This window comes from Piliocolobus tephrosceles, chromosome 3 (assembly GCF_002776525.5).
Source record: "Piliocolobus tephrosceles isolate RC106 chromosome 3, ASM277652v3, whole genome shotgun sequence".
NCBI lineage: Eukaryota > Metazoa > Chordata > Mammalia > Primates > Cercopithecidae > Piliocolobus > Piliocolobus tephrosceles.
The window spans coordinates 88836444-88864343 of NC_045436.1; the positions used below are offsets into that span (position 1 = coordinate 88836444).

At 39.2% G+C, this 27900-nt stretch overlaps 1 protein-coding gene across 2 annotated transcripts in view; it reads right to left on the reverse strand.

Annotated features, from left to right (window-relative positions):
• The window catches only part of COL25A1 (collagen type XXV alpha 1 chain), a 496532-nt gene that overhangs the window by 168123 nt on the left and 300509 nt on the right, over window positions 1-27900 (reverse strand). For both annotated transcript variants that reach the window (XM_023219885.3, XM_023219886.3), the window contains 2 exons: window positions 3103-3129; window positions 2937-2963 (listed from right to left, as the gene is read on the reverse strand). In XM_023219885.3, coding sequence (XP_023075653.1) covers window positions 2937-2963; window positions 3103-3129 — 54 coding nt within the window. The remainder of the gene's footprint in view (window positions 1-2936; window positions 2964-3102; window positions 3130-27900) is intronic.

Consider the following 27900-nt stretch of genomic DNA (forward strand, 5'->3'; position numbering starts at 1 on the left):
AATACATAAACAAGATAGAATAATCTCTGCTTTAGATTGAGTAGTTAGAGAAGTTCTCTCAGAGGAGGTGATATTTGAGATGAAGTTTCAAGAATAAGAAGAATCCAATCACAAGGAGACCAGAAGAGGGCAAATGGAAAGCTGTTGAGTTGGGTGAAAGTGCAGTGGAGGACAGTTTGGTCAAGTGTCGCAGGTGGAAGGGAGACTAGTGTGAGATGAGCTGGTGGGAATGGGCAAGAGTTAAGTACAGCAGGTTGGATTTCATTCTAAAGTTTTACACAGGAGTAACATGATCTAATTTACAAGTCAAGCGATCTCTCTGCCTGCTGTGTAGAAAACGGATTATACAGGGTTAAGAGTGGAAATAGAAAGATTGATTGGAAAGCCACTGAAGTAATCAAGAACATGAAAGTAAGTCGAATTTGGTAGTTAGAAGAGAGAGATAAGTGGACACATTTATTGCGTCTATAGTATTAAGCACAGTATCTTAAAGATGGTAACTGCTCAATATATACTGCTGAATATATGTCCAAGTACTTAAAAATAGTCTCACATTCTTAAGTTCTAGATGATCTTCAAGTTTTTCCTGCTTTGATTTACCTCTTATGGCTTAATTTATTCCCACTGGACACTTGGGGAGTCAAAGAGATAAAACTTCCAAATATTCAAGAAAATGATAAAGGTCTCATAATGGAAATTCACCTGACAAAGAGCTGACATGATGGAGTTTGGAGTTCATATTGTTAATTACGGGAAGAAATAAACTACTGGAAACAAATGTTAAAAAACGTAATTCAAAATCTGCAACAGGATGAAAATAGACAGGGTATTGGAATACAAACTCTACATTTAAAAAAAGAGAGCCTTTGGTCATTATCAGCAAGAATACTGTGCCTAAACAGAGAATGTGGGTAAAATTAATTTTCATTAAAATTGGAGATGTTTCCAACTCTTTCTTTTGATGTTTTTGAAATATAGAACCTTCATCTTACTATCTTGATATGATCAATTTCCTAATATGTACTTAATACTATCTTACTAGATAGTAATGTTTATAAAATTCTAAGAGCACTGAATGAGACCTGCTTGGAATCTGAGAAAAGACAGGTGAGTCAGTGGGTTTTCATTCTCTTTCGCCTCTACCTTCCAGGACATTTAGATTCGTACCCATGAAGATTCATCCTGTATTAGGAATCCAATCCAAATTCCTTCAATACAAAGCAAAATACAGAGGAAAATGAGATCACTTTTTGCCACTTTCCACCTGAAATGCTAAATGGGCTCTGAATTGAGTGAAACTTGGCCCCATTCAGTGTGAAAACTGCCTGAAATCTGTATGAAAGGCAGTCTGGGTTTGTCGAAGTAGTTCATGAACTTTGGCCAAACTTTCAAGGAACCTGGTCCAAGTCTTAGTTTGTAATGCAACATGAAACCAGGTGAATTTCAGATGGTTTCAGGTTTCATCCTGAAAATTTGGCCTAGCTTTATAATCAATCATCACTCTTTGTAACGATGAAAGCCAACACACCTTTTTGAAAATGAGGACTGCATGCATACTGATGACAGCTAAGTTGTGAACCACCCTTTACTTCCTTTGCCAAAAGAAGATTTCTCAGAATGGAAACAGTTTCCCTCTTACCTGGAAAGGGGAAGTTGAGTGATTTTGATATTGTGTGTAGAAAGAAATGATACTTGATATGAAGAGACATGTCATGTGAAATAATCACCACATACAGAGCAAATGGCTGTATTCTAATCACTTAAGGTTATGAGAGTCTTATTTTCTTCACATCCATGACAGTGGATAACGTGGTGTTTAATCTCCTAAAATGAGCTTTTGGCTTGAAGTTAGTCATCAGCCAGAGTAACTGCCATGAGAAACAAAATGCTGTGAAGCATAACCAGTATTCCTATATGAAGAAGTGGCTGAAGAACAAAAGGGAAAGTATAACAAATCAGAGCATAACTGTTATCTAGTTTAAGAAACATGAGGAGATAATGCAACTACAAACCTTTCAAGTTTGCATCAACTGCATCTTTTGCAAAAAAATCTCTATGCAGTATAAATGCATTTAATAAGTAACCAAGCACAGTGAATTTTACAGAAAGACCTACGTAGTTTCTGTTCTCAACCTGAAAGTTTCAAATAAGCCTTTCCACTGTAAAAAATTACTCTATTCAACCAAATACTTGCTTTTGTGCATAGTGACATGAGAAAATTGAGAGGTATGCTGAACGGAGCCACTACATCATTGAAACAGTATGCCTGAACATTTGGGTAATAAGGCACAGATGTGAAGTAGAGGACTTGGCACTACCAAGGTAACAACAAAGCATTCACCATTGTGTTATAATGGCTAAAAGGGCCACATCTGAGAAGCTTGAAAGAATGCTCCCTCCTCCCTGCAGTGCTAAATTGTATTACACCTTTTACCTGCTTAAAAATCTATAAAAACTAGAAATTCAAATAAGTATTATGCAAACTTATGGCAAAGAACAAATATGTAAAATGCATTGATAATTTTATCTGTTAAAAAAAAATTTATGCAATAGCACGTAAATTTAACTGCAGCAAAAGGCCAAATTCAATAGAAATCCATATGGCCTCTATGTTGCGAAACAATTCATGCAAATCTGAAGGACTCAACAGTCACTGGAAAGGTGGTTGCTATTGACTCTTAGATGTGATTCTGGCCCTTACTCAGTATGTCTAATTATTGTAGAATTTTCTATTTATAGGCATCAAGTAAAGATAATGCAACAGAATACATCCAAATTGTTAATTAGTTTTTTTCACTTACAAGTGGTATGGTATTTTTGCCAGCCATTACTGAACCATGTGGCACAAAGGCAATTATGAAGCTGGGGTACTTCCATTCAATAAATTTGGAGTTAGAAACTAATCTTCTGCCCAGGATAGCTAGAGCACAACTTACCCGAGGTCCCTGATCACCTTGTTCTCCCTGTAGAATAGAAAGGTGAGATAACAGTTTTAGCCAAAATGTATACATGATGCTCATTAAAAAGATCAAAATATAACACAGTATAAGTCATGCCAATATGGATCTCCACTAACTTTATTTCTGGTATTCATTTTCTTACCTTATCACCTTTTGGACCAGGAGGGCCCTGAAAAAAACAAAGAGAAAAATATTTTAATTTAAAAAAGATATTGTAAACTGAATAGATCAGTCAGGTTAGTCGAAAGATTCATTCAAAGAATACGGAGATAGCTGTCAATGAGGTTTCTCAAGAAATTTTGGTTTCTAAACTATGATCATATTAGAACGTGAAACATATAATCATATATGTTTGTGCATATATACCTGTACATATCATGTCATAAATACATAATATGCTGAATAAATTTTCACGAACTCAACACATATATGCAAGTAGAACCCAGTTAAAGAAACAGAACATTACTCACAAGTTAGAAGCTCCTGTTGGGACATTTCCTTGTCACTACCCTCCACCAACAGTAACCACTATTCTGACCCCTGACAATATAGATTAGCTTGCCTGTTTTTGTACTTTATGTACATAAAATCACAGAGTCTGGCCTCTTTTGCTTAATTAGTGTGAAATTCATCCATAATTTTGTGTGTAGTTGTAGTTTGTTCTTACTGCTTTATAATACTCCACTGTGTGAATATATCATCATTTACTTATTCGTTCTACTGTTGGCAGCCATTTGTTTCCAGGAATTTCTAGGTCTTGGCTATTATAAAAATATTGCTATGGCCAGGTGCAGTGGCTCATGCCTGTAATCCCAGCACTTGAGGAGGCCAAATCAAGTGGATCACCTGAGGTCAGGAGTTCAAGACCAGCCTGGCCAACATGGCTGAAACCCCATCTCTACTAAAAACACAAAAATTAGCTGGGTGTGGTGGCGCATGCCTGTGATCCCAGCTACTTCGGAGGCTGAGGCAGGAGAATCACTTGAACCCGGGAGGTGGAGGTTGAGGTGAGCCGAGATTGTGCCACGGCATTCCAGCCTGGGCGACAGAGCAAGACTGTCTCACAAAAAAAAAAAAAAAAAAAAAATGCTATGAACATAGTAATTCACATCTTTTGTGAAAAATTATATTCATTTCTGCTGGGTGTATATCTAGAAAAGGAACTGTTTAGGTTATAAACTATACATATGTTCAGTTTTAGTAGATGCTACCAAATGGTTTTTCAAAGTGATTCTTATCATTTAAGCCCCATCAGTGATATATAGAATTTCAGTTGCCCCATATTACCAATACTTGACATTTTTTATCTTTTTCATTTTAGGCATTCTGGTGGTGATGTAGTAATTTCGCTTCATGTTTTAATATGTATTTACTCAGTGATTAGTAAATTGAACTCCCTTTTAATACACTTATTGGCATTTTGCCTCCTTTTTCATAGTGTCTCTTCATATCTTTTGTCCTTGGCCTACTGAATCGTCCCGTTGATTTGCTAGAGTTCTTTATCTATTATATATTGTACATTGTATATATGTATGTAGGTAGATGTAGAGTTATTTATACATTTTGAATGAGTCTTTTGTCAGATATATTTACCTCAAATGTATCTTCCCACTTTGTTTACTGCCTTTACATTCTCTTAGAGGTATTTTTGATGAATACCTCTGAGTTCTTAATTTTAATAAAACTCAATTTAACATTTTTTAACCTTTATAGTTGTCCCTTTTTATATTCCACTTAAGAAATCTTTGCCTACTTCAATGTCATAAAGAGGGCTATGTTTATTTTAAAAGCTAAAAGCTTCATTATTTTATCTTTCATATTTAAATCTGAATTTATTAAGAACTGATTTTGTGTATGATGTGAGGTAAAAGTCAAGATGCTTTTTTAAAATGTGGATATCAAATTAACCAAACACCATTTCTTGAAAAGGTACCTTTTCCCCATTATTATACAGTATTACCTTTGTCATAAGTTAAGTGATGCTATATATGTGGCTCTTTACAGGAATTTCTATTTTGTTGGGCAGCTGTCTATTCCTGGGCCTCACTGAGATCTTCTTTACCTTTGAACAGAAATACTAATGCTAGAGGCACTGATTATGTTTTCTTTTCTAGCTCTTAAAGATAAAGTCATTCATGTTTTGGTTTCAGCCCACCTCAGGAGCTGGAGCATTTCAGTGTCACCTTTTCTCACCTCCATTTTCAGCAGGGCTGAGGAAAAAGGACAAGGCTGGACAGGAAACAGGCCCAGGTTCTAGCAAAGTACCCCATCCTAGGTGCCAGTGGAGACTGCTATGTCACTGCAGGTGGGAATGTAGCAATGCTCCACCTTCCAAAACATTTTCTTCTGCTAAGTATCAGCTACAGAAGAACTGCACCAAATTCTCATTCTCAGTGTGGCCCTTCTGGTAATAGCTGTGAAATTATCACAAAATGACTAATAACTACACCATGTCCTATGCTTTGTATCTTTTACCATTGATAAATAAATTTTGCACCTGTTATTGCATTTAGTCTTTTCCACAATCCAATGAGGAAAGTATTATGAAAATCCTTTTACAGATGCCAAAAATGAAACTCAAAGACTGTCAATGTTAGGCTTCTTGTGAATTAGCCAGGACTTAAACCCAGTATGTGTGACTTTGAATGCAGAGGTTTTGACACAAAGTATTGGAACACAGCTCTGGAACTAGAGTCTCAGAAAGAAGGATACCTATCTGGTGCCTGCCTTCAACAAGGGCCATCTAAAATGCCTCCCCACTGCATTTTCCATAGTGTCACAGACACTGGTCCCAACATCTCAAGTTCAAAATGAGAGAAAGGAGAATTGAGGAGGAGTGAGGAGGGGGAGAAGGGACTAAGATAACGGAATCAACTTTATAAAACCTTTTTCTCTCTTACCCCCAAAATCATTTTGCCATTTAAAAGAGGAAAGAGAAAAAATTTTGTTTTCAATAAATTTTTAACATTTTTATTGTTTTCCGTGAATCAAGTAGTAATTAGTGAGTACGGTCTGTGTGTTCATCTCTGGAAAATTAAGTTTAAGGACTTTATTCAATTATTTTTAACAAATGCAAAATGCTTACTAAGGTTATACAAGTAGGATTTTATTTGCGGTGGGGCAGATGAAAGCCAAAGAAAAGAATAATGAGAGGATATCACCAAATTTAAAAAATACAATCGAGGTTCTAGTCTTGATTTAAGTAGCATGTTAGTTAACTTTAATTTGATTTTTACACACATTTGTTGAATGTCTATACAGTGTGGCAACATTGTAAGCACTGGTGGGACACATATGTTGGGAAAAGTTGATTTAGAAAGACATGGTCCCTGTCCTGGAAAAGCTAAATAGCCTAGTGTCTAAGGCAAACAGTTTCCACATACTAGCATTAAGAAAAAATGACCTCCAGAAAATTCAGCTACATCAAGGTCAACTGTTACTATGGACATCTCCCCAGCCTCCATATCCACCCCCTTCCCAGGTTTCTCTTTAAACTTTTGTTTGCTTTTGCCAGTGAGATTTCATAGGCCACATCTCCCATTGTACCAGTCCTCTAAAGGCACCTTGGTAGGTTACACAGCATCTTTAAGGACAAAGTTTTTGTGAAGTTATTTGACAGGAACAGAGACAACCCTTTTCCTCAAAGTCCAATTACTCATGCCAAATCCTCGTGTCAACTAGAGCTCTTTAGCCAGCTTACCCTGAGCAAGGATGCTTAATTCATGAACACATGAAAATTTGCACCCAAAATTGAGCAATAAATATTGCTGCCTCAAAAGAGGGTGTTTCTGAGCAGACAGTATGGCGTCCTGGCACCTGCCAGCTTAGGACAGAAGCAAAGCCGAGGTCAACCTCCACGCACAGCTGCAGGGGCTGCTTCGGACGCTCCAGCCCCCACTTGTGCACTTGGGATTAACAGCAGGTGTTTTCTTCTGCTCTGACTGAAATCCCACTCTTCTTTCTGAATTGGACCCTCTTCACTGAAAATATGGGTTGGATTTGCAGAACAAAGTGGGCTACCTTGGTAAACACAGATAGTATAATATTTTCAAAATTTAGAAGCTATACTATTTTTCTAGGTCAAAAAATTACAAATGAAAGAAAGGTTTATTTGATCATTAGCCTTTAAAATTAAAATTGGGGTATTAATGATTTTTTCTATCTTTAGCATTAAAAAAAGCTAACTAGTATTAACAAAAGGATAGGCAGCAATAAAAATTAATGGCTATTTGAATTACAAATTATTTTTCAATGGCACATTGCTGTTTCCAACTAAACCAAGCTCAACAATCTAATATTTAGTAGGCATATTTATTGTTCAGGTGACAGTACCAATGGCTGGTTGGTAACTATTCGATGATAAGACGTTGTTGCTCCAACAAGGTTAGGGTCAACGGAAAGGAAAGATGGTAAAATCAGCAGTCATAGGGAAGTGAAGAGTGAGTCACAGCTCTATAGAAGGCTCTTTTGGGGACTCTTGTCCTGGTTTGGTCTAGAATCCAATAGTCAGGTCTTTTATAAGCCCCACTTTAATAAATAAGTAGGAATATTTGAAATGATCTTTTGAATTACTTGTGTGTAATGAATCCTAAAGTTAATTAGAGAAATAAGTACTTAAGTGTGCTAATAAAGTTTTTATTTATTATTGTCGTTAGTAATTAGAACATTTATTTTAGGGCATTGTTGGAACGTTATTAACTTCCTACCAAAGGATTTATAAATTTCCATGGCAAACTTCAAATTAGCCCCTGTTCAAATGGCTTTACATTCAGAATCTGCAGAAACCACCCTTCTATTTGTAAAAAGTCTTTAATGTGGGTTTTGGCCTATACCAATTTAAGTCTCCTCAAACCTACTTCTGTTTAAGTAACCAAGGTTTTAGCTTTTTTTCTATCCTCTATTGTCTATTTCAATTAAATGATAAAACCAAACTGAAAACAAAGAGAGGTACAATGAATGACCTTCAGGAAAATATTGAATTTCAATCTACACAACAGCAATGGAAATACAGCTGGAAAAGAGAGATATAGTCACAGGCCTGGAGTAACCCAATCATGGTCTTTTATTTACTGGAAGTATAAATTATACTTGCTTTGAACTGGAAAAAACTAAGGCGGGAATAGTTTTTAAAAGACGACAATCATGAAAACAAAATTAAATTCTGTTTGAGGTAGAAAAAGTGGAAAAGGAGCAAACACTGGGAATTCTTGGCAGCCCGAGCTCCTGGAGTAAGAACAGGGTTATGACTTTTATCCCAGGAAAGTATAGATAAGTTTATTTTTATTCATGAAATATAACGAAATCTCTTCTGATTCATCTATTCACTGCTGTAGAAATGAGGACTAGCAAGCTTCATGCTCTAAGCATTTCTGGCTCACTATCAGCCAGGCGGTGTACTCTGAGTCTGGAGGAGGGACATGTAAATATAATCACAATCAGTGGACTAAATACTGTGTTGTGGGAGTTCAGAGCAGAAAGAGGAGGGAGAGCTGGGGTTGAAAAGATGCTATTGGAACTGGCTCTTGCAAGGTGTCCAGGAAACAAGGGGATGGAGGAAGGAAGAGCGAAGCAGGCTGGGGAGAAGGGATGCACATGCCCAGTTGTGAGAAAACACCATGTTGTCAGAGAAAGGAGTTCAGGGTGGTAAGAACATGTGGAGAGTGGAGATAGAAAACAGCAGGAAAGAGATTTCAAAGGCTGGTTAACCACACTTGGGTGTTTGGGCTGGATTCTGTCATCAATGTAACAAGGAGTGCGGAGATGCAGTGTGCTCTGTTTTGTGGAACTCTGAGAACATAGGGTGTTCGGGATTCTTAGGAAGTGTTTGCCTTGGTCCAAGAGAGAGATGGTAAAGCTTTGAATTAAGGTTGTGCTAGCGGAGGCACAGGGAAAGTTCTAGATTCAGGAGACATTTCTCAGGTAAAAGTCAACAAGACTAGTTAACTGATTGGACACGGGGGCCACTAACAGGTGTCAACATGTTTTAACAAGTCCTACTCATTTCAAGGTTCACAATTTAGTGTATTTGCAGACAAACATTGGCCTAAGCTGGTTCAACCCAGATAAACACAGCAGTTCCACAGCTAAGTGAATCATATAGAGTTTAAATCTGGTTTTAGGGTTATATTTCAAATCCACAGTGTTGGCAGCTTCGGCTGGCCTAATTGGAAATAGCTGAGGAGAGAGAAAACATTCTCTATCATCACCATTGAGCAGAAGCAGCACAGAGGTAGTCATAACTGCCTCCCCTCGGAAGCCACCATTCTTCCGTGTTAACTTCTGAACACAGGACAACTTTATCACATTTTCTTTCCTCTACTTTTTCAACTGTAAACTGAATATGGAATTACTCTACTTTAAACTCCACAAGTTTCCTAGTCTTTTAAAGATAAAGAAGATAGTCTGCTGTACAAGCTGTTCTCTAGTAGCACAGCACAACCTCAATGGTCACCGCATGCCTGATGTGGGTCTTCTCTCTGATGTGCTCAGGCGCAAGCAAACGTTATCAATGTTCACAATCTCCCAGGAAGGACGGAAGCGGAATATCCAGTTTTTCTCTTGTACAACTAGGATAGAAGCTTCAGTTCTACTGCCTACTCCCTAAATTGCATGATGAACTTGGCTCATAGTGCCAATGACACACATACTCAAACCCCACACTTATAAGGAAACTGAATTTGGTACCACAGTTTCTTAGCAGGTATCCAAAACTGCAGAAAATCAAATTGCAAATAGTATTAACAATTGAAAATATAGTGTTTTACTTGAAAAACAGGGATCCTAGGTATTTAGGTGAGGATACATCCATTCTACTTCTGAAAAAACTGTTTTATGTAGTACAGGTTTACCTCCAACTAGAATGTGAACATGTGTTTTTCCGAGTATTTACTTCCCCCTTAAATTCATACACAGTTTTCTGTTTTACTGGCATATATTTTTTAGAGACGTTTCTTCTTCAAACCACTACATTGTTTTATAGACTTTCAACTTTGCAAATAGCTTCAACTACAAATGTGAAAATTTTAAAGTTAAAATAACGTTTTCTGAAAAAACTGATGTAAAATCATAGGAGTTCCCCTATAGTAAGTATAGATAAATTGTGTGTGTGGATACTTGTGTTTAATATCTTTTTAAATGCTTCAGTAAAAAGTTTAAAAAAAGTGAAAGTATAATTTGAGAGTTACTTTAAAATGCAGTACATGAAATAAAGTATCTTGGTAGTTAAGAGCTTGAGTTTTGGAGTCAAACAGATGCAGATTGAAATCCTGGCTGTAATCACCTGTGTGATCTTTAAATGGTTAATTAATCTCTTTGTTCCTCAATTTCTTAATCTGTAAAATGGGGAAAATAATGCCCACTGTTTGGCTAAAATAAAGTATTATACATGAAGCAACTTATAAAATGCCTGTCCTACCAAGAGTATAATAGTAATTATCAAGTACACACTCCATATTTTTAATATTTTAATTATCATAAACATAAAATAAAATTTCTTATTCAGATACTTGACTTGAGGATAAAGAAATATAATAGATTTCCTGGCTAGGCATGGTGGCTCACGCAGCACTTTGGGAGGCTGAGGCAGGCGGATCGTGAGGTCAGGAGTTTGAGACCAGTTTGACCAACATGGTGAAACCCCATCTCTACTAAAAATACAAAAATTAGCCAGGCGTGGTGGCGGGTGCCTGTAATACTAGCTACTCAGGGGGCTGAGGCAGGAGAATCGCTTGAACCGGAGAGGCGGAGGTTGCAGTGAGCTGAGATCGCGCCACTGCACTTCAGCCTGGGCAACAGAGCGAGACTCTGTCTCAAAAAACACACACACACAAACAAAACAAAACAAAACAAAAAAGAAACACAATTGATTTCCTAAACCAAAAGAAAATGCCTTGGGAAATGTCCTGGGGGATGGTTGAAAATATTTTGAGAATATGAAGGTCTAATATAGTCTACCTCTATCATTCAAGAGCTATTACCAAACAAAACAAATAAACTTCATCGTAGTTTTAACCAGATTATTTTTATGAATAAATTAGACTAAACATCAGACCCTAAAACCACCTAGTCGCCCTTAGCATAGAGTAGGTGCCCAACCAGTTCTTGCTGAATTGAAAAGCCCAGAAAGAAAAGAATGCAATAAAACTCTCAGTGTTCAAAGCAGCAATGTATAAAGAATTATAGAAGAACCAGATTCAATGTTGCTGCAGAAGAACCGTGTTTATTATAGTGTCAAACTCTGCTAAGCCAGGGAAGGGAATTATAGCTATAAACAGATTTATAGCTTCAGACTTTACACCTTTCAGTGTGCATTGAAGATTAAAAGAGACCAAGCAGAGGGGGTGGGTATAAACAGAAACTTTTAAAATATCAAAACCAGCCTCACTTACTAGAAAACAAATTTTTATGGCTATTATTTTCTGTGCATTTTCCACACTAAGATCCTAACTATAAGGTTTTTTGTGATGTCCATCTGAGCCCTGAACAAGGGACTATATGTGCCCATGATCAGTCTTAAATCATAAGCAGCTGCCATAAGGAAGCAATTAGTGGGTCTAGCACGAAAGAAAATTTAGAAAAACCAAACATTAAAAAAGGACTCTCAAAAGTAAGGCTGATGTAGCTCAATGGAGTTAAAGGCTTATAAAACAGCAGGAATCAGGGACGCTCTCTCTGGTTTTCTTTTCTAACACAATACAAATTAAATACAGTCAAATTACCGCTCCTGCCAATCAAAACCAAGGGGGCCCCTCTTCCTAGCATCATTCCTTACCTTAAATGTTTTAGGAAATGGCTAAAACTTCTTTGTTTAACTTTTTTTTTTTTTAACTTATTTTTAGAGGTCAAATAAAATGAACTCCATGGTGAAAGATTTGGAATCCTAAACATTCCTTTTGTTGAAAGAAAGTATCAACTTGCTCTTTTAATGCCCTAGTAGCCCTGTGATTTTACAGCTAATGGTGCAATCTATCCTACAATGCTCTTACTGTCCTCAAAACGATTCAAATGTATTCAGAGATATGTTCATGTTTATACCTTGGGTTTAATCTACAATCATCAATTTCAGCATGTTTCCTAATATATTGTCCCAACGTAATTTTACCCAGGCTACTTAAGAAACATTGTTTGCTGGTCAGTTCAATTCTCTGCTTCATTTGCAGTAGTATATAGAGCAATATAGGTTTTATGAAGGGCTGCTGAGCACAACACAGGATAAGGGTAGGATGTTCCGTGGAGTCTAAAGAGATACTCAGAAGGAATTAAAAACTGACTCTCAGATGAGGCTAGGAGAGTCTGACTCTCAGGGCTTGTCTACCATTCTCATTCTTTCAATGTATATTGGATCTCCCTCCTTTTCAGTCGATGCCTAAGATGATCAAAGGCTTTTAATATGAGCTTCTACAACTACGACACTCCCCATCTTCAGAGTCTTCTGTGCCTTCATCCTTTTGTCTGTGGAGGGAAGGTAAAACTGTACCTACCCACTTCTGTGCCTGCTCCCCAACCTTGCCCTAGTTACTCTTTTTCTCACTTGTCTCTTCAATCATTCCCATTCCCTTGGATTCTTCTCTATGCCCTTCAAACATGTTCTTTCACCCTCTCCTAAAGACAAGGGGAAGCAAAGCTGACTTTGCCCATTACTCCCTCATTTTAGTGTCTTATCTTCTTCCTCACTGTCTCCCTAAACAATAGATTGGTCATAGAAAGGAAGTTGAATTGGAGGACAGAGAGGGAGGTAGCAGAACAGACGTCATATTTTTACAATCTGTTTTGGGAAAAATAAAGAAACATGAGTTGAAATACATAGTGATCTTGGGGACATTTCTTTCCATGAGGAAGAAGAAAGTTGAACTATGGGAAGGAAAACTGCTGAACCAGTCTTCCAGGCATGAGAGAGGAGTTATCTCTGGCTAAACTAAAACCAAATAAACTGGAGTTTTGGGAAGATGGGGTTGACAAAACCTGTAAATATTCAGATTGCACAAATTTGTGTCCAAACTGTTTTTGTTTTTTACTCTACTTCCCTCATCAGCTATGAAATATATACCCTTAAGGCTATAACTATTATCTGACTTATGTCCTAAATTCTTTTCCAGGCTTCAATCCTGCATTCTCAACTGATCACCAGATGTATTAGCCAACATATACCATCATCAGCTCAAATTCAACATTCTCAAACCAAATTTCTCCATTTTTGTTGCAAGCCACTCATGATTCTTGACTTTCCTATTTTTTGTTAAACACAGTACTGTTCCTCCAAGTCTAAAAGCTTAGTATTATATTTGATTCACTTAATTTAATCTATTGCCAAGTCCTATAGATTTCATTTGCCACAAAATCCCTTGAATCTATGGCCATCTTTTCATGTTTCTTGCACCCTTGTTCCTGGATAACTGGAATAATCTACAAGCCTCTGTTGGCCTTACCTCTTCTACTCCATCCTACATACTTTTGTCAGATTAATTTTTCTAAAGCACATTGCTGAGCATATCATTCCTCAGCTGAAAGAATTTCAGGGGCCCATTTTGTAATCTACAATGAAAAAGTTGCCATAGACAACAATCTTCAATAGATGTATTTGGTGAAAGGTTGCTGGGTATCAGGTCAATATACCTTGACCTCCTGATCAACCATGTACTTCTTGATATAATGAACTAAAAATTATACTATACATTTATTACAGATTTTCCTAAAAGTTCAGCCAAACCTACTTAATCTTCTGAATGTAATCCGTAGTTCAAATAAAATAGAGAACATAGGGGAACAAGTTAAATAATACCAAAGGAAATAATTAGACAAATCCAGAATGTGGGACACTCTAAATATGGAGTAAATGTCCTAGAAAAACTGATTTCATGGAACAAAAGGGGAAGGAAGACCACTATATAATAAGAAAGACTGAAGAGTTTTAATAATTAAATGCCAAGTGCAGGCTTTGAGTCTTGGTTCTAGCAAAACATCTGTAAAAACACATTTTTTAGACTATTGGTGAAATGTAAATATGGACTGGGTATTGATATGAAGAAATCATTGTTAATTTTATTAGGGTTGATGATAAAATGGTGGTTATGTTTTCCAAAGCCTCTGTCAGTTAGAGATTCATATTTCAGTATTTGTAAACATGACGACATAATATCTAAACTTCGCTTCCAGCAAAAACTAAACAAAACAAAATAAATGAGAGGAAAGGGATTCCTAAAAGTAAGATTAGCAACTGATGTTTCTTGAAGCTGGGTGATAGGTCTAGGTCAATTTATGATACTATTTTCTCCTCCTTTTGAGAATCTTTGAACATTTCCATAGTAGTTAAATAATTTAAAAATTTATTTTAAAATGCTCTTCCAATTCATGCCAAATAAAGCATTAACTTCTACCTGTGACCAAAGCCTTCTATAACCTGCTCCTAATTTTCCTTTTCTGCCTTATCTTCCCCAGTTCTCTACAAGGAGCCTCTTCTCCAGCCTGTCTTCAATATCTTCTATTCTCAGAATGACCCTCTCTCTATCTTTACTTATGTCCTTCTTCCTTCTCCTGAATAAACATTATCAATTGTCATTTTGCTTGGAATAGTTAAAGCATACCTTTCTTTTCTTTTCTTTTCTTTTTCTTTCTTTTCATTTTTTTTTTTTTTTTTTTTTTGAGATGGAGTCTCGCTCTGTTGCCCAGGCTAGAGTGCAGTGGCGTGATCTTGGCTCACTGTAACATATGCCTCCTGGGTTCAGACAATTCTCTGCCTCAACCTCCCGAGTAGCTGGGATTACAGATGCCCACCACCACACCTGGATAATTTTTTGTATTTTTAGTAGAGATGGGGTTTCACCACCTTAGCCAGGCTGATCTTGAATTCCTGACCTTGTGATCCACCCGCTTCCATGTCCCAAAGTGCTGGGATTACAGGCGTGAGCCACTGCACCAGGCCGTGGATTCCTTTCTTAAACCTCTTACCAGGAAGCCTGAGCTATGAAGCTACTTGGAAAAAAAAAATAGAATTTTGAGTTTCTGGAAGAAACTTTTGTTCTTGCAGTACAATCCCATCTCCACCTCTCCCATAAGCTCACGATCTCTATAGCCATCATTGATGACTCATATCCATGACCTCGCTTCCCAAAGCATTACCAGACTACCCTTTGAATATGTCCTTTCCTTATTTCTGAACTCCTAAAACACTTGTGTCACTCTTATGAAACTTAGCTCACCCTGCTGGGAATAAGATTTGTTTCTTAATAAAATACTAGGGCCCTTGAGGGTAGGAAAAGAGGTACATGGGGAAACATAACAAACACTGGCTTTGGAAGCTTTAATGTATACTACCACATGATCTTTGGCAGATGACTTAACCTCTCTGAACCTCAGTTTCCACATCTGTAACCTAGAGCAAAGAATAATTACCTCATATGCAAGTTGTAGAAAGTAATTAAAAGAATGTAGGGTTTTCTGTAAATATTACTTTCACTCCCTTCCTCTCAAATGTGTAGCTTTGTGCCTTATACATGGTAAATATCCAAAAAATACAGTAGCATATTTTCTGCAACAAAGGCCTTTAACAAGACATCAGGACCAAAATTAATATTTTCTAAATAGCCTGATAACAATAAAAAAGACACAGATATCTGTGTACTCAACATGCTTCCAATGAGTGCTTATGGGGATAGAGTTCAACTAGAAATTGTGCCTTTTGGGGTGACTACAATTTCTCATGTGTTGACTCATGACACTAGGTAAGAAGAGTTAATAGAAGAATAAAAACTTTGCACAGTCTCCTGGAGAGGAAATGAACAATATTCAATGAAATGTTTTTCTCACATTTCAAACACAGGCAGACATCTTTGGCTCCTGTTTCCCTCCTCCCTGTGACTTCAAAGTTTTAGAAAGAGTATTCTGTTTTCACTCTCCCCACATTTTCAATACCGAGTCACTCCTTAAACAATGGCAAATGCTGCACTGAAAACCACCAGGCTACCGAAGTTACTGAATAACTTTCTACTTGCAAACCCGGTAACATTTCACATTCCCCATTCCTCCCTTAGCTTCATTGGCAACACTTTCCTCCGGGTCTTCGACTAATGGGGCTTTCTCAGTTTCCTTCCCTGGACCTTTCCCTCTTCTGCAATTCATAATGAACCCTATCCTCATTTCTGTCTTTTCTTCCCCTCTACACGCTCTCTGGGGATCCCCTTTATTTCCACAGTGTCAGCTACTACTTGTCCACTCTATCCCACTGTGGTCTCTCTCTCTAGGACTCTGCCTACTGACCACTCTACTTCTGCTCCTGGATGTGCTATTCTCATCTCAGATCATTATGTTCACCACAAAGACTTGGTAATTTTCTTCTGAGTAAACCGCATGCACTTTATTCAGGGTCCTGCTGGCCCAAATTGGGACTGGATCAGTTAGAGGAGGCTTCGATCCAGATGAAGCTCCCTGCCAGACTCCCAGTTAGGCAAGTGGAGCAGAAGCTGGATTTCAAACGGTGCCTGCCCCTTGGCTGAGCTACTTTGTGCAGTGCACAGTGTGCACAAATGTCAATGGTCGTGCTGAGCTTATTGCAAGGAGTAATGTTTCCTTCACAAATGAAAAATTCTACTATGTTTATTTTTTTTTCAAATAGCTCCATAGCTTAGGTTGCCAGGTAAGAGGTTTCAAGGAAGGCGTGCTGTAACTCTTCTAAGCAAAATGATAATTGATATTGACTTGACTATACCAATTATGGAAACATCAGCTTTGACTTGTCTTCAATTCTGCGTAGTTTTATTAAAATAAAATTTACTAATTTTGAATTACTATGATCAATTCTGCCTGATTTAAGAGTTCCAATAATTAGCACTGGATATACTGATCATATTTGGAGAGACAAAAAACAAACCTTAAAGTGTATAGGCTAACATTAACTTGGTGAAAGATTAGACTCTTCTACACTCACTGTGCTAACAAGATTTAAGCATGCCCTACCCAAAAGAAAGAAAATGGAACAAAATGTTTCTGGAACTCTTTTTCTAACTACTATCATATAGCATTTCCCATTTTAATCTCTTACTATCCAAAAAATAAGTATATATTTAAAATGTGGTGTCAGTTGAAATGTCTGAAGATGTTCAGAGAGAAAATAAAATTAGCCTATCAAGAATTTTGGTTAGGATATAAAAATTACCAAAGAGGCCGGGCGCATGGGTTATGCCTGTAATCCCAGCACTTTGGGAGGCCAAGGCGGGTGGATCACTTGGGGTCAGGAGTTTGAGACCAGCCTGGACAACATGGTGAAACCCCGTGTCTACTAAAAATACCAAAAACTAGCTGGGTGTAGTGGTGGGGCTGTAATCCCAGCTACTCAGAAGTCTGAGACAGGAGAAGCGCTTGAACTCGGGAGGTGGAGGTTGCAGTGAGCTGAGATCACGCCATTGAGCTCCAGCCTGGGCAACAAGAGCAAAACTCCGTCTCAAAAAAAAAAAAGATTTCAAACAAAAGAATCCATAAAAATATATATGTGAAGTTATATCTACAGAAACAATATACATCACAAAATTTATAAATAAAATTTTTAAAGTTTGAAATATTTCAAAGTGAATTAATCTTATTTCACTGAAGAACATTTTGAACTAAAACTCTTTGCTCTCTTTAAAGAAAATTATACACACCATGTGCACATAAATGCTTATTTTACATAGAGGGTCCTATGCTATAACCATGTCTAACAGTGATAGTTGCTCCATGTATTTCTTAACTTTAATATTGAATTATTTATCCCAAAAATCTATACATTTTCAGGTTATTATTATATTAAGTGCTTATCCAGCAAGTAAAGTACCACCTCTATGGGCAATATCAAGTCATTATGGCTCTATCTCAGTATGAGTGCTTATGTGAGAAGGTATATATGTGGGTGCTTATATGTGCATAAATATACCTTTACTAATAACAGTTATATATGTGTGCCAATACATTGTTTTAAGTGCTTCATTAGGTCATGTATTAAGTTAAATGAACTATTTTCATTTTGTATTGAAAAACTGGAGGAAAAAAGTTAACTTGTCCAAAGTCAAGCAGCTCATAAGTGGTAGACCACAACTTAAACCCAGGTACCTACCCCTGGAGCCCATACCCTTCACCCTGTATGTGTTTCATATGCTATCGCACAAATAGACTGCTAAAAGCTGATATTTTCAGTAGGCTCAGAATTTCATCATCAAATACATATAAAATTATCATTAAATCTGAATGATTAAATATATACATTTATTTAACAGAAACTTATTGTGCATTTTCTATAGATCAGTATTATATAAAGATGCAATAATGAGTAAATTCAAGGAGTGATAACAGCTTCCACAGATGCAAAACATTGTTGGACTAAGTTAATTGTACATGAAATGCTATGTGTTATTCACCTTTATTGAGGCAGAATTGAGAGGAATATATTTGATAGAAAACATAGCATAAAGTAGGCAATAGAAATTCTTCAGCTAATTTCAGTGAGAAAAATTCTAAGATAAAAGTAAACTCTGAGATGATACTATACCATTTAAATACACAAATGATCATGTAAAAATAATGAAATATGGATTATAGTAAAATAAGTAAGCCATTATACCATGTGTACTCTTAAAGACATAAACTATCTGGAGTACAATGGAGTTTTTCATATCATATTAACCATCTACTTCATAAAATGTCAAAAACTCTAATATATTAAGACTTTTATTATCATTCTCTTTATAATGTAACCACCACACAAAATATAGATAACAGAGAATGATAATACTTTGCAAGTCTAGCATGATTTCTTTGGGATAGACTACACTCTTAGCTTAATATGACAGTTCTATTGTGTAGGGAGCAAAATATTTTCTGCACACACATGCACACATATGCATGCAAAGGCACATGCTTTTTGAATTTCTTGGAGAATGTATATTTACTCCCACCCCCTGCCCCCAAGTCAGGCTATATGATCTGAAAAAGGCGGGATTGGAACACAAACATGAAATACGGGAATTTCTAAAGTGTTAGGTTAGAAGGAGCTTAGTATATAATTAAAAACATATGAATAGAAAGTCAAATACTGCCCCAAATATAATATTTTATTCAAGAATAATTTCTTTATAAGACACACACAGCTTGAGTTTTGTAAATTTTAGTACAATACTGTGAAATGAAATGAATGATTAGAACACACACACAGAAGGAAGCAAAGAAACATTTGGGGGAAAAGGCAAAGTGACATCCTCCACTTCTTTTCAAGAGCATCTGAAAAAGTACAAATGGCAGCTCAAGTCTCTGTGTGCAGTTGTCTGATGGCATTTGCTTGTGGTTTCTCTTACATTTTTTTCTCACTGAGTAATACAGAATTACAACATGCATAACACTTTAGTCCTCCAAATTCCTAAGGGAATTATATCTCCTTTATGTTCATGCAACTCCGAAAGAGAGTTATGAGGCTTTGAAACTAACAATTTTATGCAAAAGAAATGGCCTTAGGATGGAAGGCCATTAATACAATGTCCCACTATTTCACTATCCCCTGTTGAAGATACTGATGGAGTTATTTGGGCCAAAGTAATGCTCAATATATCTTTGTAAAGAATACAGGATAGAATCCTGAGAAAGTTTTAAAATATAACTAGCTTCTACAATTTTCATCAAAGTCTTTATTAGTGGAAGAATATTGACATCTAAGCAATATGGGGTTATACACAACCACTGTGAACTACTTTCTATGAGAGTCCCAAGAAAGCCAAGCCTTTGACCCGGCAAATAGTTACAAAATAAAATAGCATATCATAACTATGGCCCTGGGTTAGTACTGTTTATTTTCACCACAGATTAAATATCGATATAATAAACTACTATAATGAAGGAAACAAAGGTATCCATACTCCAAACCATGTGGAAGCAAGTTAATTGAAACTGTTAAATGTTCAGTAAAGTCTCAGGCCTTAAGAACCTCAGAGATGTTCCAGGAGGGGGGCGCCCAAGACGGCTGAATAGGAACAGCTCCAGCCTCCAGCTCCCAGCATGAGCGACAAAGAAGACAGGTGATTTCTGCATTTTCAACTGAGGTACCGGGTTCAACCCACTGGGGCATGTCAGACAGTCAGTGCTGGTCAGTGGGCGCAGCCTGACCAGCGAGAGCTGAAGCAGGGCAAGGCATCGCCTCACCTGGGAAGTGCAAGGGGGAAGGGAATTCCTTTTCCTAGCCAAGAGAAACTGAGACCCACAACACCTGGAAAATCGGGTAACTCCCACCCTAATATTGCGCATTACCAAGGGTCTTAGCAAATGGCACACCAGGAGATTATCTCCCACACCTGACCCAGAGGGTCCCACACCCACGAAGCCTCCCTCATTGCTAGCACAGCAGTCTGAGATCTAACTGCAAGGTGGCAGCAAGGCTGGGGGAGGGGCGCCTGCCATTGCTGAGGCTTAAGTAGGTAAACAAAGCCTCCAGGAAGCTCTAATTGGGTGGAGCCCACCGCAGCTCAAGGAGGCCTGCCTGCCTCTGTAGACTCCACATCTGGGGACAGGGCATAGCTAAACAAAAAGCAGCAGAAACCTCTGCAGATGTAAATGTCCTTGTCTGACAGCTTTGAAGAGAGCAGTGGTTCTCCCAGCATGGAGGTTGAGATCTGAGAACAGACAGACTGCCTGCTCAAGTGGGTCCCTGATCCCTGAGTAGCCTAACTGGGAGACATCCTCCACTAGGTGCAGACTGACACCTCATACCTCACACGGCTGGGTATACCTCTGAGACAAAGCTTCCAGAGTGAGAATCAGACAGCAACACTCGCTGTTCAGCAATATTCTATCTTCTGCAGCCTCCATTGCTGATACCCAGGCAAACAGGGTCTGGAGTGGACCTCAAGCGAGCTCCAACAGACCTACAGCTGAGAGTCCTGACTGTTAGAAGGAAAACGAACAGAAAGGACACCCACACCAAAACCCCATCAGTTCATCACCATCATCAAAGACCAAAGGCAGATAAAACCACAAATACAGGGAAAAAGCAGTGCAGAAAAGCTGGAAATTCAAAAAAATCAGAGCGCATCTCCCCCTTCAAAGGAATGCAGCTCATCGCCAGCAACGGAACAAAGCTGGACGGAGAATGACTTTGACGAGTTGAGAGAAGAAGGCTTCAGTCAATCAAATTTCTCAGAGCTAAAGGAGGAACTGTGTACCCAGCGCAAAGAAACTAAAAACCTTGAAAAAAGAATGGAAGAATGGATAACTAGAATAATCAATGCAGAGAAGACCATAAACGAACTGATAGAGATGAAAACCACGACACGATAACTACATGACAAATGCACAAGCTTCAGTAACTGACTTGATCAACTGGAAGAAAGAGTATCAGTGATTGAACACCAAATGAATGAAATGAAGTGAGAAGAGAAGTGTAGAGAAAAAAGAGTAAAAAGAAATGAACAAAGCCACCAAGAAATATGGGATTATGTGAAAAGACCAAATCTACGTCTGATTGGTGTGCCTGAAAGTGACAGGGAAAATGGAACCAAGTTGGAAAACACTCTGCAGGATATCATCCAGGAGAACCCCAAACGAGTAAGGAGGCCAACATTCAAATTCAGGAAATACAGAGAATATCACAAAGATACTCCTCGAGAAGAGCAACTCCAAGACACATAATTGTCAGATTCATCAAAGTTGAAATGAAGGAAAAAATGTTAAGGGCAGCCAGAGAGAAAGGTTGGGTTATACACAGAGGGAAGCCCATCAGACTAATAGCGGATCTCTCAGCAGAAACTCTACAAGCCAGAAGAGAGTGGGGGCCAATATTCAACATTCTTAAAGGAAAGAATTTTCAACCCAGAATTTCATATTCAACCAAACTAAGTTTCATAAGTGAAGGAGAAATAAAATCCTTTACAGACAAGCAAATGCTGAGAGATTTTGTCACCACCAGGCCTGCCTTACAAGAGATCCTGAAGGAAGCACTAAACATGGAAGGGAACAACTGGTACCAGCCATTGGAAATATGCCAAAATGTAAAGACCATTGATGCTAGGAAGAAACTGCATCAACTCAACTAACGGGCAAAATAACCAGCTAATATCATAATGACAGGATCAAGTTCACACATAACAATATTAACCTTAAATGTAAACGGAATAAATGGTCCAATTAAAAGACACAAACTGGCAAATTGGACAAAGAGTCAAGACCCATCAGTTTGCTGTATTCAGGAGACCCATCTCACACGCAGACACACACACAGGCTCAAAATAAAGGAATGGAGGAAGATCTACCAAGCAAATGGAAAACAAAAAAGAGCAGGGGTTGCAATCCTAGTCTCTGATAAAACAGACTTTAAACCATCAAAGATCAAAAGAGACAAATAAGGCCATTACATAATGGTAAAGGGATCAATTCAACAGGAAGAGTTAACTATCCTAAATATATATGCACCCAATACAGGGGCACCCAGATTCATAAAGAAAGTCCTTAGAGACTTACACAGAGACTTAGACTCCCATACAACAATAATGGGATACTTTAACACCCCACTGTCAACATTAGATAGATCAACGAGACAGAAAGTTAACAAGGATATCCAGGAATTGAACTCAACTCTGCACCAAGCAGAACTAATAGACATTTACAGAACTCTCCACCCCAAATCAACAGAATATACATTCTTCTCAGCACCATATCACACTTATTCCAAAATTGACCACATAGTTGGAAGTAAAGCACTCCTCAGCAAATGTAAAAGAACATAAATTAAAACAAACTGTCTCTCAGAACACAGTGCAATCAAACTAGAACTCAGGACTAAGAAACTCACTCAAAACCACTCAACTACATGGAAACTGAACAACCTGCTCCTGAATGACTACTGGGTACATAATAAAATGAAGGCAGAAATAAAGATGTTCTTTGAAACCAATGAGAACAAAGATACAACATACCAGAATCTCTGGGACACATTTAAAGCAGTGTGTAGAAGGAAATTTATAGCACTAAATGCCCACAAGAGAAAGTTGGAAAGATCTAAAATCGACACTCTAACATCACAATTAAAAGAACTAGAGAAGCAAGAGCAAACACATTCAAAAGCTAATAGAAGGCAAGAAATAACTAAGATCAGAGCAGAACTGAAAGAGATAGAGACACAAAATACTCTCCAAAAAACCAATGAATCCAGGAGCTGGTTGTTTGAAAAGATCAACAAAATTTATAGACCACTAGCAAGACTAATAAAGAAGAAAAGAGAGAAGAATCAAATAGAGGCAATAAAAAATGATAAAGGGGATATCACCACTGATCCCACAGAAATACAAACTACCATCTTTTGTACCATAGATTTCTTAAACTTATTCATCCTAGCTGGAATTTTGTATCCTTTGAACAACACCATCCCACACTCCCGCCCCAAACCCTGTCATCTCCTGATAACTGCCATTCTACCCTCTCCTTCTGTGAGATCAACTTTTTTAGATTCCACATATGCATGAGAACATGAGGTATTTATCTTTCTGTGTTTGGCTTATTTCACTTAGCATAGTCTCTCAGGTTCATCCACGTTGTTGCAAATGACAGGATTTCCTTCTCTTTTTAAGGCTGAATAGTATTCCATTGTGTATACACACCACATTTTCTTTATCCATTCATCCTCGATGGGCTAGGGCATTTCCAATTATAAAAAGCTAATAGTTTTCTCTTTCCCTCAACTTCCTTTTCCTAAAGCACCCATATATACCATTCACAGCTCAATAATATTTGTTGAACTTCCAACATGTGCAAGAAAATAAATTAGGTAAGCCGGGTGCAGTGGCTCATGCCTGTAATTCCAGCACTTTGGGAGGCTGAGGATGGTGGATCACCTGAGGTCAGGAGTTTGAGACTAGCCTGGCCAACATGATGAAATTCCATCTCTACTAAAAATATAAAAATTAGCTGGGTGTGGTGGTAGGTGCCTGTAATCCCAGCTACTCGAGAAGCTGAGGCAGGAGAACTGCTTGAACCCAGGAGACGGAGGTTGCAGTAAGGCGAGAGATCATGCCATTGCACTCTAGCCTGGGCAATATGAGTGAAACTCCATCTCGGGGAAAAAAAAGAAAAGAAAAGAAAAGAAATTAGGTGTTGTGTGGGATACTAACAGTGAAAGAAAGCATAGATTCTGCCCTTGAAGATCAGAAAATCTATCAAGAAAGAGAGAAAAGAGGCAGAAGGGAGCTCGCTTCCAAGATGGCCAAATAGGAGCAGCTCCGGTCTGCAGCTCCCAGCAAGATTGACACAGAAGACAGGTGAATGATTTCTGCATTTCCAGCTGAGGTACCTGGTTCATCTCACTGGGACAGACTGGACAGTGGATGCAACCCACGGAGGGTGACCTGAAGCAGGGAGGGGCATTGTCTCACCCGGGAAGCCCAAGGGATCAGGGGATTTCCCTTTCCTAGCCAAAGGAAGCCGTGACAGACCATACCTGGAGAGATGGTACATTCCTGACCAAATACTGTGCTTTTCCCACAATCTTAATAATCAGCAAAACGGAAGATATTCTCCTGTGCCTGGTGCAGTGGGTCCCACGCCCACGGAGCCTTGCTCACTGCTAGTGCAGAAGTCTGACATCGACTTGCGAGGCTGCAGCTTGATGGGGGTAGGGGAATCCACCATTGCTGAGGCTTGAGTAGCTCGCAGTGTAAACAAAGTGGCTGGGAAGCACCAACTGGGCAGAGCCCACTGCAGCTCAGCAACGCCTACTGCCTCCATAGATTCCATCTCTGTGGCAGGGCATAGTAGAACAAAAGGCAGCCGATAGCTTCTACAGACTTAAACTTCCCTGTCTGACAGCTCTGAAGACAGCAGTGGTTCTCTCAGAAAGACGTTTGAGCTCCGAGAAGGGACAGACTGCTGCCTCAAGCGGGTCCCTGACCCCTATGTAGCCTGACTGGGCAATACCTCCCAGTAGTGGCTAACAGACACCTAATACAGGTGGGTGCCCCTCTGGGATGAAGCTTCCAGAGGAAGGATCAGGCAGCAATATTTGCTGTTTTGCACCTCTGCTGGTGATACCCAGGCAAACAGGGTACGTAGTATAGGTCAAGAAAACTCCAACAGACCTGCGGCTGAGGGGTCTGACTGTTAGAAGGAAAACTAACAAACAGAAAGGAATAGCATCAACATCAACAAAAAGGACATCTACACCAAAACCTCATCTCTAGGTCACCAATGTCAAAGACCAAAGGTAGATAAAACCACAAAGATGGGAAGAAACCAGAGCAGAAAAGCTTAAAATTCCAAAAAACAGAGCGCCTCTTCTCCTCTAAAGGATCACAACTCCTTACCAGCAAGGGAATAAAACTGTATGGAAAATGAGTTTGACGAGTTACCAGAAGTAGGCTTCATAAGGTCGGTAATAACAAACTTCTCTGAGCTAAAGAACTGAGAGGTGATAATGTGCTAGCAGCCCTCACTCTCAGCGCCTCCTCGGCCTCAGCATCCACTCTGGTGGCGCTTGAGGAGCCCTTCAGCCTGCCATGGCACCATGGGAGCCCCTCTCTGGGCTGGTTGAAGCCGGAGCCACCTCCCTCTGCTTGTGGGGAGGTGTGGAGGGAGAGGCATGGGCAGGAACCAGGGCTGAGCAGGGCGCTTGCAGGCCAGTGCGAGTTCCGGCGGGTGAGGGTGCAGGTGCAGATGCGGGCTCGGGAGCCCGCATATGGAGCGGCCAGCCTTACCACCAGCCCAGGGCAGTGAGGAGCTTAGCACCAGGGCCAGCAGCTGGCAGCTGCGGAGGTTGCACTGGGTACCCCAGCAGTGCCGGCCCATGGGCACCGCACTCAAATTCTTGCTGGGCCTTAGCTGCCTCCGGCAGGACAGGGCTTGGGACCTGCAGCCCGCCATGTCTGAGCTCCTCCCCCTGCGGTGGGCTCCCAGGGGGCGGCCTGAGCCTCCCTTACCGGTGCCACACCTGCTCCGTGGCCTGGTCCTCTTGACAGCCCAAGGTCTGAGGAGTGCAGGCTCAGCTCGGGAATGGCAGGCAGCTCTGCCTGCAGCCCTAGTGCAGGATCCACTGGGTGAAGCCAGCTGGGCTCCTGAACTGGATGGGGACTTGAAGAACTTTTATATCTAGCGGGAGGATCCTATGTGCACCAATCAGCACTCTGTATCTAACTAACCTAGTGGGGACTTGGAGAACTTTTCCATCTAGCACTCTGTGTCTAGCTCAAGGATTGTAAACGCACCAATCAGCACTCTGTGTCTAGCTCAGGGTTTGTAAATACACCAATCAGTACTGTGTCTAGCTCAAGGCTTGTAAATACACCAACTGGTACTCTGTATCTAGCTAACTAGCACTCTGTGACTCTGTGTCTAGCTCGAGGATTGTAAACGCACCAATCAGCACTCTGTCAAAACAGACCAATCAGCTCTCTTTAAAATAGACCAATCAGCTCTCTGTAAAATGGACCTATCAGCAGGATGTGGGTGGGGCCAGATAAGGGAATAAAAGCAGGCTGCCTGAGCTAGTAGTGGCAACCCGCTTGAGTTCCCTCCACACTGTGGAAGCTTTGTTCTTTCACTCTTTGCAATAAATCTTGCTGCTGCTCTCTCTTTGGGTCCACGCTGACTTTATGAGTTGTAACACTCATTGCAAAGGTCTGCAGCTTTACTCCTGAAGCCAGCGAGACCACGAACTCACCAGAAGGAAGAAGCTCCAGACACATCTGAATGTCTGAAGGAACAAACTCTGGACACACCATCTTTAAGAACTGTAACACTCACCACGAGGGTCCGTGGCTTCATTCTTGAAGTCAGTGAGAGCAAGAACCCACCAATTCTGGACACAGAAGCATATTCTAACTCACCACAAGGAAGCTAAAAACCTTGAAAAAAAGTTAGATGAATGGCTAACTAGAATAACCAGTGTAAAGAAGAGCTTAAATGACCTGTTGGAGCTGAAAACTATGGTACAAGAACTTCATGAGGCATGCACAAGCTTCAACAGCTGATTCAATCAATTGGAAAAAAGGATATCAGTGATTGAAGATCAAATTAATGAAATAAAGTGAGAAGACAAGATTAGAGAAAAAAGAGTGAAAAGAAATGAACAAAGCCTCCAAGAAATATGGGACTATGTGAAAAGACCAAATGAATATGTGTTTGATTGGTGTACCAGAAAGTGAGGGGGAGAATGGAACCAAGTTAGAAAACACTCTTTAGGATATTATCCAGGAGAACTTCCCCAACCTAGCAAGACAGGCCAACATTCAAATTCAGGAAATACAGAGAATACCACAGAGATACTCCTCGAGAAGAGCAACCCCAGACAAATAATTTTCAGATTCATCAAGGTTGAAATGAAGGAAAAAATGTTAAGGGCAGCCAGAGAGAAAGGTTGGGTTACCCACAAAGGGAAGCCCATCAGACACAGCGGATCTCTCAGCAGAAACCCTATAAGCCAGAAGACAGTGGAGGCCAATATTCAGCAATCTTAAAGAAAAGAATTTTCAACTCAGAATCTCATGTCTAGCCAAACTAAGCTTCGTAAGTGAAGAAGAAATAAAATCCTTTACAAACAAGGAAATGCTGAGAGATTTTGTCACCACCAGCCCTGCCTTACAAGAGCTCCTGAAGGAAGCACTAAACATGGAAAGGAACGACCGGTACCAGCCATTGCAAAAACATGTCAAATTGTAAAGATCGTTGATGCTAGGAAGAAACTGCATCAACGAATGGGCAAAATAACCAGCTAACATCATAATGACAGGATCAAGTTCACACATAACAATATTAACCTTAAATGTAAATGGACTAAATGCCCCAATTAAAAGGCACAGACTGGCAAATTGGATAAAGAGTTAGGACCCATCACTGTGCTGTATTCAGGAGACCCATCTCACATGCAAAGACACACAAAGGCTCAAAATGAAGGGATGGAGGAAGATCTACCAAGCAAATGGAAAGCAAAAAAAAAAAAAAAAAAAAAAAAAAA